Below are 21562 nucleotides of genomic sequence, written 5' to 3'. Positions count from 1 at the left end.
GTGCTTATTAAACGTACAGATGTCTGGGCTCCCCACCCTAAGATGCAAAATTAAAACGTAGAGATGAGGCCTGAAACTTTCCACATTTGAAAAGCTCCCCTTGATGATTCTGATGTTCAGGGAGATTCAGGAACACTTTGTGGAACTCAGTACCCTCCAAGGGCTCCACGAAAGGGGTTTTTGCTGCAGGTGCAGTTTATAATTGGGTTTCAGGAACAGGGAGCATCTCAGGTCTCCTACGAGGTGGGTCTGATCATCCACATAATGTCTCATCCTATCTGGCAGCAGCCCCAGACAGTCTTTTAAAATCAATAAGAGGGAGTCTATATTACCTCAGCATCAGAAGTACCCAGATTCCAAATGTTTTTTAGAAACTTTATACATTGAGTTTGTGTGTGTGTGTTATTTCTAAATCCTTCTTGAACCTTTTTATGTTTTTAGTATATAGCACTGGTTGCTTTAACTAGAAAATGGCTGTCACTGTAGAAAGTAGTACTTCATCTTCTTGTCCTAAACTGGTTCCTTTAAAACAGCAGTCAGTGGTTTTCAACCTGGGTGTTTTTGTTTGTTTGTTTGTTGTTTTTGTTTTTTTGCCCCCTTCAGGACATTTGGCAATATCTGGAGACATTATTTTCTTGTCACAGCTGGAGTGTGAGTGCTACTGGCATCTAGTGGGTAGAGTCCAAGGGTGCTGGTAAACACCCTGCAATGTACAAGACACCCCTTGCCCCAACACTGCCGCAACAAATTGTTATCTGGTGCAAAATGTCAAGAGTGCCAAAGTTTAGAAACCGTGCTTTAAAGGTCTTTAAATGAATAATACCAACCTTAGCTAACAATAACCTCTTCATTTGCACCAGGCATTGTTGCATGAATTTTCTTACTTTATGGCCATAACCACCCTAGGAGGAAGGTGCCATTATTATCCCCAGATGAAAGATGAGGAAATGAACTTAGGGAGTTAATGTAACTTGTGGGCGGTCCCACAGTACTGAGTGGTGGGGGGTTGGGAGGAAAGGGGAGGAGTTGGGGGAGTTTCCTCAATCAGACTCTGTGGTCTAAGTGTTTCACACGATATCATTTGCCATCCTGTCTAAATGTTAAGTCCACATGATTCTAATATTCTAGAATCTGAAATTAAGCCCAAAGACAGCCTATGTGCCCTCTGTATAACTAATAGGTTTTAAAGTCATTTTAAAAATCCATCCCTGACTTTGTTTTGTTAGAGTGGAGGCATCTAGATTTGTAGTTGGTTAACCTATTGCAGCCCCTCTGTTCCTATAGTCATTTCAGCTCCTCTGATCTTAACCATCTCTAGGCCCCTGTGCCTTTCTTCATGTGTATTTCCCTGACCTGCATAGTGTTTTCCAGATGGAGTCGAGTAGTAGAATTTTGTTTGTAAATATGGGCATAGGTCCTATACTTTTGCAAAATGATACTATTGGGGGAAACTGGGCAAAGCGTACAAGCGATCTATTGTTTCTCACAACTACATGTGAAACTACAGTGATCTCAATAAAAGATGAATTAATACCTAAAAAATATGGGCAGCGGGAGTGTTTCATAAACTAGTTACAAAGTAATTATGCTTGTTGGATTGCTTTCCATACTCTTCCTAGAAATGTACACTGTCTTCTAGACCTTTTTGTCGTATCAATATAGTCTATAAGAGCTCCAAAAATCCCATTTCCCATAAAACTAATAGTCCAGTGCTTCTTGTGTGTTAGGTGTAGATGGCTTAGTGTTGTCCAGCGGAAGAGCCTGCTGGCCCACAGTGAAGGTCATCTGCCGCTGTGGAGCTGCCTCATGGTTTGTGAGCTTCTTCTGTGGTTGCTTTGCATTTTACTCTTTGAAAAATACTAACGTCATCCACAAACTTAGACTTGGGACTCTATTTCCACTTCAGGGTGATTTCTGAAATGTGAAATAAGGTTAATCCAGGATCCGTCTGCAAGGATTAGTACTGACACATCTGTCATCAAGATACTAATTCAGCTCTTTCTTTGGGGCATATTAGTAAGTGAATTTTTTATCCATTACAAAACATTTAGCCCAATCATCATTTGGTTTTATTTTTAAATAACTCTTGGTATGAACACCATGCCATAGACTTCTTGAAAGCCCAAATAAATTATATTCATTGGCTCTGCTTTGTTCAGAAACATAGCTCTTTGTAGAACCTGAGGTGCTCATTGGGTGATCTTGTACAGGTTATATGACCTCTCTGCCACAGTTTCCTTTTCTTTAAAAAGGGAAAAAGGATAGTATCTACTTTTTAGGGTTGTTGTGAGGATGACATAGCATAATACCTATCAAGGTCTTAACACATCACTTGTGGTAAATGCTCAGTAAATGTCAGCCACCATTATTTTAAAAGCTGGGCATTCAGAGCTTATATGCCTTTCCTCCAGTTGGTAATGCTTGCATTTGTCTTTAAGTGTCTATTCTATCATAATTTCTAATGACTTTCAAGGTGTGGAAATGACATTTAGTACTGTTTATTCCCTAGATCCTCTCTAGAGTCCTGCATTTGATTGACATTACACTAGTTCTCTTAAGCAAAAGGTATTTATAACAGTGATAATCTACAATGCTGATGGTTGAGTAACTACCTCTTATTAAAGGTGAAACTACATTTGTTACCATAAAATCTATCCTGTGCTAAACCTATGACATAACTTGGTTGGAAAAGATCTTTACTGTTAATAATTTTTCTCTGATGCTTTTATCGCCATCTTCATAGTTTCTGAAAGAGGGAGCTTCACATTAACCCCTTGTTTTCCAAATAGAGCATTTTAAAAAATGATTTCAAAATTCATAGATGACAGTATAATTCTCTGATGCCATTTCTATAACTGCCTTATAAGGAAGGAAAAAATCAGTCCTGTGACCTAAACCACCAGGTGATTATTAAAAAAATTTTTTTAATTCAGTTGTTAAGACAGGCCGAGGACAGTGGTGTACGTATTGTCCTATTTGTCTTCGCCACACATTTTACAAAGGATTCTGAGTGTGAAGAGGCTCATCTGGCCAAGGACCTAATAGCTGTTAGTAAGTGGCATCTTGGACCAAGCCCAGGGCTCTGACTCCATAGCCCAGGCTTTTAACCAGTGGGCTTATAGACATGTTAGTTTTTTAATTAATAGATTTTATTTTTAAGAGGTTTTAGGTTTATAGAAAATCAAGCATACAGTACAGAGAGTTCTCATATGCGCACATAATTTCTCGTATATTACAGTCATTTAAATACCTTTCTTTCTGGTTATTCTTTCATGCTTATGAAGGAGTCTAGAAGTGATCAGACAGTTTGCCTAGATGCTCAGTGTCTGACACTGCCCTGAACAGCCCCCAGACCCAAAGTGGACAACCTCTTCTGACTCTTCCAGGAACCTAGAATTATACTTTTCCACGTCTCTATGTGGAACTGTGGGTCCAACTTTTTCTGATTAATTTTTCCTTACTGACATTGAACGAGCCTGTGAAGATACGGCCTGCAGCCAAGGTTGGAATTCCTTTCCGTAGTCTTCCTGTTTGCTTTGTATATAAGTTCCCTTTTGCTTTTCAAAGCACGTCTGCTCGTAAATGAAAAGCCTCTTTTGAAAATGGCCCTTGTTACCTTCCCAGCAGATTTTTCTCAGCTTTCCCGCTGAGGTGATCAGTTGCACAGGAATCAACTAGAAGACACGGAAAGTTGTTTGGGCTGAGAAATGATCACATCCCGGCACCCAGCCTTCTCTCTGTACCGGCAGGGTACTTCTGAATCTTGGGCCCTATCATGAGTGATATTTGCTCTTTCTTCCCCTTCCCCACCCTCACAGCCTAGCTGAGCACTCCGCTCCACTTTTGTGACACAGGGAGGGGAAAAGATGTTTTCAGAGATGAGACACCATCGGCCATTTATTTCCCTTGGTTATTTCTCAGTGGTTCTTCGACAGTGTGCATATAGGCAGAGAAGTTAAGTCTTGAATAATCAGAGGAAAGTGTAGGCATTCATGTAGTCGCTCAGTAGATTTGTCTGGAAGATCACTTCTTCTTTTCTCCCCAAGTGGTGCATTTGGTTTGGTGCTGTGTAGAAACTGCTTCCAAAAATATGAATGATTCCTGCCTCATATGTGCTCCTCCAGAACAATGCAAAGAATAGACTTCTTCCCTTTCCCCATACAACAGAGATCTGGCGACCTGACCCTGTCCTCAGTGTGGCTCACACTACTGTAGCCCACAGCACGGTTCTGAGTTCTGGTAGAAGTCACTAACGTGCAAAGACCTCAGTCTGCCTCGGGCTAGAGGTTTGCTTCCACCGCCTGTTTCCTGAGAAAGAGCTCAGCCTTTGTCACCCTGCCTTCTCACCCACCCTCACCATCGTGGTGTCTGTGTTTTTCTTCTTCTCCCACAGCTTTCCGGCTCCTCGTCTTTCTCACCCACTACCTTGCCGCGTTGTCTTCCTCTGTCTCCATTCAATCTAGAGGTCTCTACACCCTCCTTTTCCCTTGGCACTTTACTTTGCTAAGCCAGTTTCCATGTGAAATGAAAGCATATTTAAGATAGTTATTAAGTTTCATCTAGACACTTAAATTTATTGAATATCACTATAATACTGAAAATTTGGGTGAGTTCAAATCGTTTACACCTCCCAAAATGAAACTGTGATCTTCCTTTGCTTGGGCCTTCGTTGATACTACCTTTTTTAAACTGGAGGTCATTTATTCCTTATTTCTACTATTGAGACAGTGAAAATACTTAAAAAGAACTGCAAAAGTCTCTTTATCAGAGTGCAAAGACGTTATTATTGGACTTCTAAAATAATCAGTGACAGTGTACCCTGAAGATTTATGTATTTATGTATTTCTGTGATTTAAATGTTACGTTTACTTGGCAAAAAGCGTTGCATATGTTAGAAATAATAGCAGTGACTCAAGAAAACAATATTCCAAAATTGTCTTTCCATAATTCTCTAGGGAACAGGAATGATAGTATTAAGTTTGTCTTAAGAACTACTCAAAAACCTAAAGCCTGGATCTCTATTTACTGATGGAAATTTAAATAGAAGATTGTCGTCAAAAATGCAGAGGCAAGGAATAAGTTTAGATCTGAGCTGAGGCTGCTTGATCCATGTAGCTTTCTGGTTTTCAGGAAGGATTTTGGAATTTCTCATTGCCCAGCTAACCCAGTGCTCTAATCTACCGGTTGTTCATTTTAATTGAAATCAGTACATTGGCTCCTTCAAAACAAAAATGGCGCTCACCGTCTCAGCCCCTACTCCGGAAGGGGTGTTTAAACAGGGCAGTGTATGATGAGGTCGGACGCAGTTAGATTATGTCTCTTGAGCTGCACACCTACACGTATATAGGGGCTATTGGGCACCTCCACCTAGATGACCAAAAGTGCCTCTTAACTCAGTGCATCCAGAACTGAACTCATTTTCCCCTTCGGCTCCCCTCTTTAATTCCCTAACTAGGTCAAAGGTACCACCATAAATATAAACAACAACAGCTGTCATTTATTGGTGAGTTATTATTATGCCCTGTCCCCCAGGCACTATATGAAGCCCTTGAGATTCCTTATCTTTTTAAAATCCTTCCAGCAATTTATTTATACTGATGTCATTTTCACTGAAACAGATGGGAGAACTGAGATTGAAAAAGATTGAATAATGGGTCTCAGGTCACACATCTGACAAAATTGGGACTTGAATCCAGGTGTTTCTGAAACTACAGCCCATGCTTTTATTCATGATGTCAAACTGCCTCTTGGGATCTGCAGGATGCTTGCCATGGAGCCAACCCCTGTTTTCACGGTGACAAATTCCTCACCCCTCTAGCTCACTGATGTTTTGGTGGTCCTTCACGGAAGCTGGCACATAGAAGCCTGCTTGGAGTGCCAATCTTGTCCCACTCGGTGGCTCAGTCGGCCTCATCTACCAGAAATCCGTCTTCATCTGCTCTCATTCCTACCCACCCATCCTAACCTCAGAGATACTGCTTTCCTCTCAGTGGTCTCTGAGCAAGCAGGCCCATCTGTTTCCCCAGGCTTAGTTACTGGGATGACATCAGGCTACCTATATTCTCTCTCTTGTGAACTATTAGTGCCTTAGGTTAAATTCAACTTAAATTCAACACACCTACAACTAAATCCATTGTGTATCCATCAGATGTTTCTGAGTTGTTTTTTGGTTTTATTTTGGTGGCCCTTTTTGTGTGAGGCTGGCCGAGAACTCTGATGCTTGAGCCTCATTAAAATCATGTACACGTTTCTGACTCATTTAGTTTTTAATACCGTCAAAGGCATGGCGTTGTAATACCATCCAAGGCATGATGTTTGGCATTTTGGAATGTATCTGAATGCTGCCTATGGGTCCACCATGATGGGTAAACCCAAAAGTGCAAATTAACAAACCCACAAGCCTGTGGCTAATTTGTGACTCATCTCAGCAGTCCATCTCAGATGGTTGCAGATAGAGATTTATTTAAACTTTAAATCACTTAATTTATTAATTTACTTTTTAGTTAAATTTTTTAATTGAAGTATAGTTGATTTACATTTGAATCACTTAAAAATTCACATTAGAAAAATGTTTTTTAAAATCTGACTGATTCATTTAACAGCTGTAATACAGCATCTGTTCCTGCCTGGGGTTGCACCCAGATCAGAAGTGGGCTCTGGCCTTCACACCTGATGATAATGACTTCTCTAAGCTGTGGTCCCTATTGCTCAGTGAGTGGCCTGCTAGAAATACTCTCTGGCCTCCAAGGTCGGAGATGTGGAGTCTTCTACCACGGGCATTGGTCAAACCCTCCCTGACTGGAGCTCACGTAGTCATACCACCTTCCCTCCTGAAATTAAAACGCAGATCACATTACTCCCAGCCTCCTGTGGTTATTACGAAGATTAAATACTTGGCAAAAACTCTTATTACAAGCTTGAGGACATAGTGACTCACTGCATAAGTATTAGATATGATTATTATTCTTACTTATTTATAAATACCTGGTAGGAGGTACAATATGTTGAGGGTGTATTGGTTCTCATTTCCCACATTAACCCCATAAGGACTCCTAGTGGAGTTGGTGGTCAGTAAGAGAAGATAATATTCAACTTCCTTATGTTGATATTAATAATTGTTAAAATGATGGTTCTCATGGTTACCGATATAGCAGTTTCTGCGCCTTATCTCAATGTTTAGCCAAATATGCTCTACAAAGGATGCATGGGTGAACGTTGTTTTAATAGGAATTTATTTTAATGTGTATTAGTTAAAGAAATGTAACTAGCACATCACATTTATGACTTCTTGGCCATTATTGCCTAAGATGAAGCTGACATTTGGGAAAACTGTAGGTTGAAATTAAGATTGTATTTAATATATAATCTTATATATATTATAAGGGGGAGAGATAAATTAGGAATTTGGGAGTAACATATACACACTACTATATATAAAATAGATAAACAACAAGGACCTACTGTATAGCATGGGGGACTATACTCAATATTTTGTAATAACCTGTATGGGAAAAGAATCTGAAAAAGAATAACTGAATCACTGTTGTACACCTAAAACTAACACAACATTGTAAATCAACTATACTTCAATAAAAAAGAAATTAAAACAAAGAAATTAAGATTATATATATACACATAAACACATATATACACACATAACATACATATATACATATATATTAAAAATAGGTTTATGTGGATATGGCAAAAATTTGTAGGGGATACAGTTTTCCTATTTCATCCTCCCCTAGTCTTGAGAGGCAGGGAGAGGCCTCCCTTAGTCTTATTCTCCCCATTTTACAGACGAAGAAACTGGGGTTTAAAAAGGCCCATTTTTGCTCAAGTGCCTCTTAACAGGTGGTGGACCTGAGATTCAAATTCACAGTCTTTGTTCTCTCTTGTTCTGCCCGTGGGGTTGTTTCTCACTTCTCTTCCGAGGAATGCATTTTTTTTTTCCAAATTTTTATATTAACTTTTATTGGTTTTTTTCTTCCTATACAATTAAGACATTCATTACAGAAATTGTAGAAAATACAAAGAAGGATAAAAGAAAACAATTTTTTTATTGTGGTAAGAACACTTAACATGAGATGTACATTCCTAACAACTTTTTACGTGTATAATACAGTACTGCTAACTAAAGGCATGAGGTTGTACAGCAGATCTCCTTTGACTTTCCTGTCACAGCCCTGTCAGGTGGTCCAAACACAGACACAGAGAGAGGTCAGTGAACTTGCTGGAGCCCCACAAGAAAGTATGGGCACCCCGAGCCCTGGCTCCCAGGCCCTCCCTCTAAAGCATGGTGCATCACAGCATGGGCTCTGGCAAGTTGCGCCTTTCTTTGGAAGAAAAAGCGGTGTGCTCCCAGGGTCCCATCAGAAGCCACCCGAGTTTAATATTGCCATAAGCTTCTTCCTGTTGGGGAGCAGGGTCTGTAAGTGGTGGCCTGGGCTCTGTTCCCAGGGTGGCAGCAACGCTGGTTGGCTCTGAATCTACCCTGGTCTCTTCTGAGCAAAGATCTCAATAATCCTGTCTACACAAATGCGCACACATAGGCATGCACCCACTGATTTAATTAAGCCACTACTCGACTCAAATGGTTAGTTTAGACAAAGAGCTCAGGCATTACCAGATTACCGGGTTTTTTTTAACTTTTTTTTTTTGGTGGTACGCAGGCCTCTCATTGTTGTGGGCTCTCCCGTTACGGAGCACAGGCTCCGGACGCGCAGGCTCAGCGGCCATGGCTCACAGGCCCAGCCGCTCCGAGGCATGTGGGATCTTCCCGGACCGGGGCACGAACCCGCGTCCCCTGCATCGGCAGGCGGACTGTCAACCACTGCGCCACCAGGGAAGCCCTAACACTTTTATTAGAGTATAATTGCTTTACAATGGTGTGTTAGTTTCTGCTTTATAACAAAGTGAATCAGCTATACATATACATATATCCCCATATCCCCTCCCTCTTGCATCTCCCTCCCACCCTCCCTATCCCACCCCTCTAGGTGGTCACAAAGTACTGAGCTGATCTCCCTGTGCTATGCGGCTGCTTCCCACTAGCTATCTACTTTACATTAGGTAGTGTATATATGTCCATGCCACTCTCTCACTTCGTCCCAGCTTACCCTTCCCCCTCCCCATGTCCTCAAGTCCATCCTCTATGTCTGCATCTTTGTTCCTGTCCTGCCCCTTGGTTTTTCATAACCATTTTTCTTTTCTTTTTAGATTCCATATATATGTGTTAGCATACGGTATTTGTTTTTCTCTTTCTGACTTACTTCACTCTGTATGACAGACTCTAGGTCCATCCACCTCACTACAAATAACTCAATTTCGTTTCTTTTTATGGCTGAGTAATATTCCATTGTATATATGTGCCACATCTTCTTTATCCATTCACCTGTCGATGGACACTTAGGGTGACTGTCACTTTTCAGCTGGTCACTTTGGGATCTTTTGGGCTCACTGCTTCCTTTCGTGGTGAATTGGGGGGAAGAAAGGTCAGGATGTTAGGCAGCACTGGTTTTTTGAGTGCCCACAAAAAGCAGATGCCGTGTAAATGGAGGTTTACAGTTACTATTGCAATGGCGTTCATAGTGGCCTGTGATTCTGTGAAGTCATATCTTAGGTCTCTGTGGGTTTCCGAAGCTAAGCTCTTACATCCACATTAGTCATATGGCTAGGAACCCAAGTGCCCCCATTTTGTCATTATAAGACAGCACCAAGAGAAAATTAAAAGGATTAAATTAAATTTAAAATTAAAATTAAAAGGAAAATTAAAAGGATTTAATTTTGACCCTGGCACCACAGATGAGCCAAAGAGAAGGACTCCAGTCTTTACAATTTCAACAAAAATGTGCTGGTCCCAGGTACTTGTTAAAGATCTTTTTCTTCCCCATCGTTATTACCAAAAGATGCTCCCCAGAAAAGGGTAACATGAATAAAATACATTTCTTCTTAGAGTCTAATGGTTTAAGAAAAGGGTTTGGTGAGGGCCTCAGACAATTCCTGGTGGGTATTGAAGGTCATTGTTAGTATATGCTGTCATTTACTGGTTAGGAACTATCATTCGTGTTTCTTCTTAGGGCTCCCGCCAAATGGCAGCGTTTTCTGGCTAAATTATTCTTAGCCAGGGTGTTGCCTGTGGCGAGCTGTGGCGAGCTGTGTCGGGCACACCAGCACACTTGCCTGTGGGCCTGGGCTTTGGCATTCATCTGGCTCCAGCTTTCCCCAGTCTTCACCCCTTCCGCTTCTGACCAGCGTCAGCTGCTGACAGAGGTGCTGTCGATCGGCTTCAAAGGCCCAATGGGAGGCACTGTCCACCCTCCCAGTCTACAGCGCAAAAGGGGAGAAGCCAACTGAAAACACACAAGGACCTAATCAGAACTTTGATGTTACGCAAAGGAAATTGCATTTCAAGCTCTAGACAGCTCGAGCCATTCTAAACCTGATTAAGATTCATCCAGTACCAAATTGTGATAAATGTTATTTTGGAAAAGTGGATTGTCAGTATTTTCAGATTCATTTCTTCACCCAGAAAATCTGTGTGTTTTCCTCTTTCTTTAGGGTAGTCAGAATAAGAGAAAGCCTTGGGTCGTCCTCACTTGTTTGCTGGGCAAAATTGAGAAGGTTTTGGCTGTTCCTTGAGTAGCTCTGTACAGCACGCCAGGATGGAGGGACTCTCACTCTGGCCACTGTCACTCAGCTCCCCGAAGTTTCTCATTCCCCTGCCCTCACCTCTGTAGCACAGGGGTGCCCACTTTCTGGACTGACCTGGTTGGGGAGCCAGTGAGCTCATATAAAAGGGGAATGATCACAGTGAGAATTCAAGCAGACAGCTGCCAAGCTGGGGAGAGGGTATAGAGCAGGTTTTGTTGTTGGTTTTTGTTTTTGTCCCAAATAAAATGCTACATAAAATTTTGGAGAAGAAATAGAACCTTTCCTAATCCCACCATGCTTTGTAGTCGCTATGTAGCTTCTTTGATCTTTTAGTGCATTTATTTGTAGACATAAATGTATGCTGCTTATAGCAAATGGAATCATTACTGTTCTATGTTGAAATGAGTGGTTTTCATTTAGTATATTCAGAGCATCATTCCGTATTGATGTTGAGTTCTCCATCATTTTTAATGAGTGCTGAGTAATTTTCTATCTGGGGACTCCTCACCCCTCTCTTCCTCCTTTGTTTTCTCTTCTCTTTTCCTCCCTACACCCTCCTCTCCCTTCCTTCACTGGCAATTCTGTTATAACTATTCTCCCTCATAATCTATCATCTTTTTCTCCAGTTCCATGTAATTGTTTTCTTTTTTTCACTCTAACATGTTGTTATATACTCTCTGACATATGCAAATAATATGATATAAAGAGAGGATTTTTGTAGTTTTGGACCATGCTGACTTCTGTCAGACCGAAACAATCTCTGTTTCCATCTTTTGGTGTGTGTTGGCTTTGTAATATTTTCTGTCCAGATTCCGTGAGAACGAACATGACAGAATTTTGAAAGGCTTTCATATCCCCAGAAGGAAGAAATGACAAAGAGGCAAGACATTATAATGAATGTTTATAATCTTTGTTTAAGAACATGACAGTCTCAAGCCCTCTGTCACTTCTAAGTCTCGATGATTTATCTTGTTTCCTCAGACCCTGTGCCAGTGCACAAAGATGTGCAGAATGAAGTGGACAGTGCACCAGAAGACCTCCAGTCTGTTGAGACTAGCAGGCTGCTCTATCACATCACTGATGGTGACAACCCGCTTCTGTCACCACGATGCTCCATCTTTAGCCAAAGCCAGAGATTCAACTTAGACCCTGAATCAGCCCCTTCTCCACCCAGCACTCAGCAGTTTATGATGTAAGAAAACCTTGTTTTGTTCTTGTCTTCATTTCATGCAGTTTTTTAAAATACTATTTACAATACAACCCAATACTTTTATAAATTCAGTGAAGTGTGTGTCTAAAATAGAGCAAACATGCCTACCAAAAGCAGCTGCAAGCCCTGAACAATAAATGGCAAAAAATCAGAGTACTTTCTAGTTAAGAATGCTGTTTCAGGCCTTCCTGAATCAGGAGGAGATGGTCTCGAGACACAGGCTGCCCTACGGCTCACGTGTCTGAACATTTTTGGTGAAATGACCAGAATCCTAAGTCTGTGTACATGCAAGTACCAGGAATTCTCGATGAGCTCGTAAGTATTCTTTCCATGTCCAGCAGTGGCCTCGATGGATGGATTGTAGCAATGCTTGTGAGTTGTACATCTCAATTTCTTCTTAGATTCTAGAAAAGTGGTAGCTTACAGTAGCTCCCCTAGACAAAAAAAATGTGAAACTATGTGTTCTTTTTTTTTTAAGTTGTGTAAGTAGTTTTGATGCGTAGCTAAAATGAGTCTCCCTTGACCAAAAATACGTGCAGGGAATTCCTAGTTTCTCCTTAATAACTCCTGCTGTTACTCATGAGTTTATCTAGACCAGGGTCCATGGACTGTCTACTGGTGGAATCGAGGGATTCAGTGCATTATTACTATTGTAAATTGTGTCAGGTGAGAAAGTGAACACGTTTTCTGGAGAGGGGGTCCATTCCTTTGATTAGATTCACAAAGGCTCTGTCATAGAAAGAAGAGTTAACTACTCTTTTAAATCTTCCTTGAAATTGTTTTTAGGTGGGGCTCATGCAACTTATTGAGGATAACGGTACAATAGGGCTCTCTCATTAGTCTGAAATTGGTATCCTCCAAGCTTTAGGAAATATATTTCCTAGACTAATATTCTGACATTTGTAGACTAAAGTCCCTGATGACATTTGCCCATAATGGAGTTCTGTGATCAGGGATCTCCAGTAATGAGCAGATGCTACCATAGTAGACTCATCAAATAATGAACTGGCCTCTGGACTTCTCTGATAATCTAGGAAGCTTGGTTTGTAGACCAGCAGCAGTGTTTACTGGAAGACCATTTTAAAAAAATTTATATCATTAAAAAATTTTTTTTATTGGAGTATAGTTGATTTATAATGTTGTATTAGTATGTGCTGTACAGCAAAGTGAATCAGTTTTACATATATCCACTCTTTTTCACATTCTTTTTCTCATATAGGCCATTACAGAGTATTGAGTAGAGTTCCCTGTGCTATACAGTAGGTCCTTATTAGTTACCTCTTTTATATATAGTACTGTTTTTGATGATTCTTTCCCTCTCTGGAATCATTGCAGGCCCCGAAGTTCTTCTCGGTGCAGCTGTGGTGATGGCAAAGAGCCACAAACCATTACCCAGCTCACCAAGCACATCCAGAGCCTGAAGCGGAAAATTCGGAAATTTGAAGAAAAATTTGAACAAGAAAAGAAATACCGGGTAAGGACCCTGTGGTTTGAAATGAGTGGGTTGTGTCAGAAATGCATGGGCTTTTCTGTCCTTCCTTTTAGAGTACATCTCTGTGCCAAGGGACAGCTCAGTTTCCATTGGCCAACCCAGGACCTATCATAAATTAAGTTTCCATCCTGGGTCTGTCTTGTTCTCACATGCTGTTAGCTGATCTCTGCTAAGATAATTCCTAGTAGCAAATTACAACTCTTATTTCTAAACTGATTTGATCTCTCCTTTTTTTTTTTCTGAGGAAGCTTACTATCATTAGTGTTCCTAGGACTAAAATTTGGAAAGCTTTTGAATTATGGTCTTATTTTTTCTTTAGCCTTTTCTCATTTGCATTTGATAAGAACCTGTTAAGGACACAAAAGACAGAATCTCTCATTGTGGAACAGAATGAGGGAGAGTTTTCTTTGACAGTAAAGTACTTTCTTGTTGATGGGTGAGGACCTATCATGTGACATCTGTTCAGGCCACTCTTAAGAACAAACCCTGATCCCATTCTTTCCTGTCAGAGAGACGCCAGCCTTCTTACTGATGCTGCAGTGTTACAATCATGAACCTTTCCTTTTCTTACTTAAGAAACAATAGAGTCAGAGGTAAGTGTCCTGATGGCCAGTGCTAGTTTTATTTATTGTCTCTACTGGTGACCGTGGCATAGAGAAGAATCATATCCATGTAGAATTGCACAAAGATACTGGGTCTTTGGCAGAGGGTCCAGAGCAGCTTGTTATTAAAATAAATGAGACCAGGGAATGTCTCAAACATCTTAAAATATTTAAAGGCTCAGTAAGCTCTTGGTCCAGAGGCAATCTGCATGCAGGTCCTTGTAGTGTGGGTAAGTTCTGGGGAGGGAGGTGAGAGTAGGTAATATTCCACTCTCCTGTTCTTCCTGTCCTGTGTTGCCCACAGTGACTTCAAATTCACTAAAAGAGGGGTTTTAAGGAGGGCGTTTTAGCTTTGCTAAAAATGGAAGAAAAATCAGATTGGCTTTCAAGACAGCCTTAAGGTGTTGAAGATTCTTCTCTTCCTTGAGGTCAGGCAGTCACAACTACTTATTGTCTTTTATAGAGCAGGAGGGTGCTCTACACATTGTGAGTACAGGCCTTTATTTTACAGATAAGTAGATGGAGGCCCAGCAAAGACTTACAACCTTCTTAAGGTGGTTGTGTTCGATCAGCTCAGGCTTGGGCTGGTTAAAGTTGAGTAGTTTTTGCAATGGAGAAGTACAAGTGAAATTCATTAAGTGTCCACTGCAAGTTGAAAGCTCCAGATAGCCTGAGAGAAGTTGATTTTCCTTACTTGCTGCTGGAGTTTTATTGGATCTGTGATGCCCTCGTATTGGAATCTGTAGAGAAACAGGGGCTCCATCCCAGGGCCTATTAATATTTCTTATCTGGCAGTTCTTGAATCAGACTGATCTGGATTTGAATCCGCACAGCCACTTAGGAACTCTGACTTTGGACTTGTTACTTTATCTTTCTGAGTCTCAGTTTGTCCATCTGTAAAGTGGAGTTAATATTAGTAGTGACTTCTTAAGTTCGTGAGCATTAAATGAGGGAGTGCATATATAATGCTTTTTACAGTTTTGGCACAAAGGAAGTAAGTGGTCTTAGATATTATTAACTTTTTAGTCTGTTTGAGTGATATTTGAATAGGCTATCCCATGGCAACCTCTGCCTTGTCAAAAAATAAAGGAAAATTATAGACATTAATTTTCCATTGGATTTTTCTACCTGCAGCTGCAGACCCTGGATTACTTTTCTCAGCTGTAACAGCCACCCAGCAGCTGAGTATTTTAGAAGAGAATCTCTCCTGGCACCTTCTGCCTTTGTCTGGAGAAGCTTTAGGGCCAGAGTAGACACATGCCCGCACACTTAAACATGCAGATGGATGAATTTGGGAGCAGTAAAGGAAGAAGGCTTCATGGTCACTGCTTCTGTGTGTATGAGTCTTTGAAGTAATCAGAACCTTCCACGTCTCAGGAAACAGGGCTTCCCCTCACCCTTCCTGTCTGGGTGTCAGGCTGTGGTTAGAGGTTTGACATGTTAATGGGCTTTAATTGGTTGCTGTGTGTATGGCTTTCCTTCCCGGCAACCTGACGACGGGGTTAATAGCACCCGCTGCTAATTTTTGAATCCGAGCTGCTGGGCCTTCATGCTAGTCTGATGCCCTGGTATAATATACATCTTTCCTTCTCTATTGAATGCAACCATTTCACTTCATATCCAGAACTGTATTTATTCCCTACAGTTGATTTTACATTTAACTATGGTTAGACTCATGGACTTAGAAAAGGCTGTTTCAGCCAGATGTTCACTTTCAGTAGAATTAGAGAATCTTAGAATTAGAAGGGATCAGTTAGTCTTCTCTTACTTGACCATTGAAGAAACTGAGGCCCAGAGAAGGGAAGTAACTTCTCCAGGTTCATACAGCAAAGAATTGATGTAGCCAAGACAGCAGCATAGGTCCTTTCATTCCTGATCCATAAATCTTTCTAAAGTGTCTTTTGAATCATCTTTGGCAGACCACAAATCTGGTCCAGTAGTACCCTCAGTTATGTGACTCATGAGCTCCATTTTAATTACACTGAACGAAATCTACACTGTGTAATTTTTGGCTGTATGGTCCTTGGGGCCTATTAAACTGAAATAGTTCAGACGTTAGAAGGCTTGAAGATCCACAGCTTGTATATAAAAACTTTCCATATGATCTGAGAGCTGCCATCCTTGTGAGCTTGATTTAACCTCTTTTGAAAGCTCGCCCAAGAGCCGGGAAATACAAAATTCATTTCAGAATATGATCTCAGGCTTTAAAACATTTTGTCAGAAAATTCAGCCTTAAATTTCTATTAAGTCCTGTTTGCAGTAGTGAAAGCTTCTTTGATGGTCCTTGGCTTAGGGTCTTAGGTTTTCGTTTTTGTTTTTAACAGTGTTTCAGAAGATTGCATTAACTGTGTGGAACATATCCAGTGAAAAAGATGTGTTCCAGAGAACAAGATGTGTTTTCAGATCAGAGTGAAGAATTCTGTGAGGATTTCGAGAAATCACATGTAAAACATTGACTGTTCATATAACCAGCCTGTTACCCAAAGCCAAAGTACTAAACGTTATATCAGGGAAGTAGTACAGTGCATCATTCTAGCAGACCACGGGTGGGACCAGGCACAGCAGTTTGGAGGTGTGCCCTCTGTGTCACTGTCCATGGTCCTGAAACCAGGGCTTTACTGCTGGAAACCAGAGTCTCCCTTCTGGGCTCCCCTAGGGGAAAAATCACTGTCATTTTCCCGCAGTGTTATTTTCCATCTTGATTTTAAACTGTATGGTTTTTACATCACTATAGAAGTGACAGAACCATGTCTTGTGTTTCACAGTTAAAACATCTAATCCCGTGTACATTTGATGATCCTCTTACACAAGCACTGTTTTTTCCTTCGAACTTGAGAGGAGCACACTCCTCTCCCTGTGTCTCTCTCTCACCAACATCTTGCTGATGTTATATGGATTTAATGGATTCTTAAACGTGGCAGAGCCACTAGACTTGTCACTAACATTGTACACGTTTCTGGCTACTATTACAGTGTTTGTGATGTCTTCTTGAGCGTGCTTATATAGCTCTTTGTATATCCCCAATTCAAAGTAACCACTAATCTTCTTGAGCCTCCATTTAAGTTACCAGGGTGGCCTCAACTTGTTTAAGAAAGTTTCCTACTGACCTGGGGGGCTGGAGGCTAGGTATGTTTGGCTGTTCTTCTCTCCCAGTTTCTCTTTCTGTAGAAAATTTACTTTTAGGCTCTGAAAAGAAATCCAGAAATTAAGGTGAATGATTTGTATGAACGGAGTCATATCCTTCTAAAAGTAAAACTATATTCTTATTGCCACATCCAAGTGCAATTAGCTACTATGTAGGACATACATACCCCTACGTGTATGTTTGTTAGTGAAGACTTATTCACCATTCCTTTGAAGGTCTGGTAGTTAACACTACTACTACTACTGCTATCACCTCTGCCAGTAGTAATAACAATAATAATATTTTTAATTCTAGCTAACACCTCTATAGTGTTTAGCATGTGCCTGGAACTCTTTTCAGTGTTTTACATATATTCACTAATTCATCCCTCACAGCAACCCTATGAGGGAGATGGTATTATAATCCTCATTTGGTAGATGAAACTGAGGCATGGAGAGGCTAAATAATTTGCCCAAGTCCATACTCATATAGTTAATTTCTACTTTAATGCTAGCCCAGTAGAATACTGAGTCTGTAAACAGGGAGAGCAGTGAAATATGGGTATCCCCCTTACATACTGACTTCTCAGACTGTTGTCAGGTTTTAGAGATCCTGGTGTCTCCTTTCTTCAGCTTGGAGGATATGACTGATAGCTAAAGCTTCTAGTTTATCAGTGTTCCCCAGGCAGGTTTTGGTCATAAGTCATGAGCAGAGGCAAGGGAGGAAGCGCTGGTTTGTATCAGTAGAGCCATCTACATTGATACAAAGAATGACCTGGCAATGGGGTGTTGGGTATGGGTAGCCCACAAGGTGATTGAGGGTTAGACTGTAGGGGGCACTGACATAGTTAGGACTATGTAAAAAATGCTGGGTGACCAGGTGTGTTTAGAAACAGTGTCCATGGCAAGGATGAAAAAGTGGAGGAGGTCAAGAATGTTCACTGTTTTTCAGAGGCAACTCCATCAACTGGAGGTATCACTCCTGAATCTCTCTCCCAGCTTTATATGTTGCTGAACTACCTTCGTGTGCCTTAGCTGTTTAAAATTTTGTTTTTCCTTTTCTTTCTTCTCTCCCTCCCTCCCTTTACCTCCTTCCATCCCCATTTTTCCCTCCCTTGCAGCCTTCACATGGTGACAAGACATCTAATCCTGAAGTCCTGAAATGGATGAATGATTTGGCTAAAGGTCGTAAACAGCTCAAAGGTAAATGCCAGCCAAGGGTCTCCTTTCTCAGGAAGGAAGCAGATAAAATCGTGATAATGTGCTCTAAGGAGTTCTTGATTCTCTTCCACCTGTGCCCTCTTTAAGCTTGTCTCCTGCCTAGATCAGAGGCCCCATCTTGAAATAAAGGGTCCTGGGTCCCCTTCATTGTTTGATCCCATTTAATACATCTCCTTGTGAAGAGACTGAGGAACTCCAGACTCCCAGGTGGAATGATTCACTTCAGTGCCAGGAACATTTCAACATGTGGAGTATTCATTTCCCTGGGTTATTGGTTTCTTGTCTGTTAGAAACAGAAGAGGCCTGAGCAATCATTTATGCCACACACCCCATTGCACAGATGAGGACATTTATGTCGAGAGAGGGGAAGGTGACGTAGCTGGGAGGTGGTGACCTAGGAGTAGAACTTGGTTCTCCTTCTTCCTGATCCAGTGTTCTTCTTTCTCTGTCTCTCTGGAGATGGTGGTGTGAGTATTAATTAACTCTAAAATCTATCTTAAGGGATGATGGTTACTTACCAATAAAAATTTATTTTCTTCCTCTCTCTACACTTTTTATTTCAATACTTAGAGACATGGGAGTTTTTCCAGATTTCTAGAAGGATGGTGATAAAGAACTGAAAGGAATATTAATTCAGTGGTATTGAAGTGTAGTGATGTAGCAGGTTTATAATATATGTGGTGTTTAAACACCACGCCAGAGCCTAACTAAAAAACAAACATCAAACAGAGAAGATGAGCTATGGATGTAATTGAGAAATCAATATAAATGGCCTCATTCAAACGAGCAGTCCCCTAGCATATTCTGAAATCTAATTTCTTGATAAGTCCCAGGTGGCCTTTTTATTTTTAATTACATAGGTTTATATAAAGTCACATTGCAATAATGGTGATTTCTGGATTTTAAATACTGGCATTAGACAAAATTGTGAAATCTGTCAAGTTGGGGCTGGCATTCCCATGTCCCCTTCCCCACCGCTCCTATGTATCCTCAGACGTCTGCACTGTGTAGTGCCTTCCAGAAGTACTTGCATTTCTGCAGGGGCTCTTAATGGCTGCACAACTTTCAAAACCCAAGTAAATGAATCTTTGAGTATAGAATCTCAGGCGTCGTGATAGATAACAGGTGAAAACTTTGAGGCCAGGTACCAGTGGTCTTCCTCCAGGAATCCTCCTCGGGAATCTAGAGCACTGAGTTACTCCCACAGATGATGCTCCACCTCCATGAGATCCCAGCCTCAAGAGCCCTCTGTTTTCACATCTGGGGAACCATCATCGGCACTGTTCATTTCCACTCACTTGGCATCAGGGAAGGAATTCCTGAAAGGCTCTCTGCTCTTATTAGGGCCAGTGAGTCCTCCCTGCTCCTGGTAACTCATGGCATCTCTCTTAGAACTAAAGCTGAAGCTGTCAGAAGAACAAGGGAGTGCTCCCAAAGGCCCACCTAGAAATCCATCCTGCGAGCAACCCGCAGTTCCCCGAGAGAATGGGAAGCCGGAAGCTGTGGGCCCTGAGCCAGGCTCCTCTGGAGAGGAGACTCCAGATGCTGTGTTGACATGCGTGAAGGAGAAGAGAGAGCAGCTTCCTTCTCAGGAGGTTTCTAAGGTACTTCGCCAACCTTCACAGGGCCCCACCACTCCACATGGTGCCACTGAGATCGTGATTTTGACCAATTTGTAAGAGCACTTTGGTACCACATAAACATCTTTAGGAGACTGGCTCTGAACTTTCAGTCAGATGAGTTCCTAGTGGGTTATTAGCTATGATCTAGGGCATTGCCATCCTGGAGGTTACAGTGTCGCATGCTGGTGGGAGACGCATGGTAAAGACACTAGGGCATTTCATATTCCTTTTTCCCCAACTTCCCCCGATAAGTTAGCAAATGAACCCAAGACTAGGATTACAATCTCATTTTACTGTATGTTTTATTAAGAAATAATAAAGCGGGGATGAGGTATAAATAGTAAGGAAGGTGGTTTAGTATTTTATATGATAAGAATAGAGACGTAGAGTTTCTTGAGGAATGTTAGGTGAGATGTCTAAAGACTTCAGCTTAGACATCTTGGTTTTGAAATCTTTGTGAGGTACCCAGATAGAGTTGTCAGTTGTGCATTTGGATATGGGCGCTTGGAGCTCAAAGAAAAGATTATATTTTACAAAAATGATGATGAAAGCAATTAGTATTTAGTACTTACCTGGTTAATCCCTCCTCCTGCATATCTGTGCTTAACATTTTACTTACGCCAAGGAACCTTCCTTGTAGTCCTTCCTGTCTGAACTCTGAGTGATGTGGTTGCCTTTCATTTCTTGAATAATCTGTAGCTACCTTAACATAGCTCTAACTATGCTCTGTGCCATTTTCTGTCTCTCATTATAGTACTTGAAACTTCTTGAATAGAGTTTAGGCTGTTTATTGTTCATGATCCTTAGTGTCTGTACAAAGTAAGTATTGAATAAATGTTGGCAGAGTGAATGGATATATGAAAGAACAAACTAGCATGTTTGACTGTGAAATGAAGTCTTCTTGAGGAGAAAGCTGGCTTCACCTGTTCTATTGTACATTATCTAGTCTTGATCATAAGGTGGCAACATTTACCAGATCCCAAAAGGCTTACCATATGCCCCTGGACTAGTCCTTTACACGTGATCTACAAGTAGAAATGGGCCCTTGGCTACCTCTGTCTTTATGAAATACCTTTAAACTTAAAAATAACCAATATATGTTGTGACTAGTGGTTTTCATCCACTCGGCCAACCTGTCCCCTCCTCCCACCCCCAAATATTCTAGACTTTGTGATAGTCAGTGGATAAGTGGATAACTAACTTCTCTCTCTCTCCCTCTCTCTGTGTGTGTGTGTGTGTGTGTGTGTGTGTGTGTGTGTATAAACACACACACACACACATAGGCACATCTGTGGTTTTCCATCCTTCAGTGCTTCTGATGGTCTTTCCTGTATTTTATAGTTACTTTGACTACGTCTATAAAAGCAGCTTGGTCAGCACCCAAGTCCTAATTCTGTATTCTACTCAGTTGACTAAGGAGTGAGCGATGAGTTGGGACTGGTATAATAAGCTCAGAGCAGGACTCAGTCCTTGAACAAGACACTTTCTAATCATACACACTTGACAAGTGAACTAATTCTCTGATATTCAACTTCCTCATCTATCAAATACAGATAATACCTATTTATATAATTATTGTGACAATAAAAGGAGATGCCGGGTGACCAGTGGGCAATCATTCATTTGCAAAAAGACT

At 41.1% G+C, this 21562-nt stretch overlaps 1 protein-coding gene across 8 annotated transcripts in view; it reads left to right on the top strand.

Annotated features, from left to right (window-relative positions):
* The window catches only part of FAM13C (family with sequence similarity 13 member C), a 136299-nt gene that overhangs the window by 98428 nt on the left and 16309 nt on the right, over nt 1-21562 (top strand). For 5 of the 8 annotated variants that reach the window (XM_029200890.1, XM_029200884.1, XM_029200885.1 and 2 more), the window contains 4 exons: nt 11638-11848; nt 13202-13340; nt 18205-18286; nt 19697-19908. In XM_029200890.1, the coding sequence (XP_029056723.1) occupies nt 11638-11848; nt 13202-13340; nt 18205-18286; nt 19697-19908 (644 nt within the window). The remainder of the gene's footprint in view (nt 1-11637; nt 11849-13201; nt 13341-18204; nt 18287-19696; nt 19909-21562) is intronic. The other 3 variants (XM_029200892.1, XM_029200888.1, XM_029200889.1) reach the window with 1 other exon arrangement.

Source organism: Monodon monoceros, unplaced genomic scaffold (genome assembly GCF_005190385.1).
Source record: "Monodon monoceros isolate NGI ecotype Baffin Bay Population unplaced genomic scaffold, NGI_Narwhal_1 Super_Scaffold_4, whole genome shotgun sequence".
In the NCBI taxonomy this organism is placed as follows: domain Eukaryota; kingdom Metazoa; phylum Chordata; class Mammalia; order Artiodactyla; family Monodontidae; genus Monodon; species Monodon monoceros.
The sequence above is the reverse complement of the archived record's forward strand: the minus strand, read 5'-3'. Positions and strand labels throughout refer to the sequence as shown.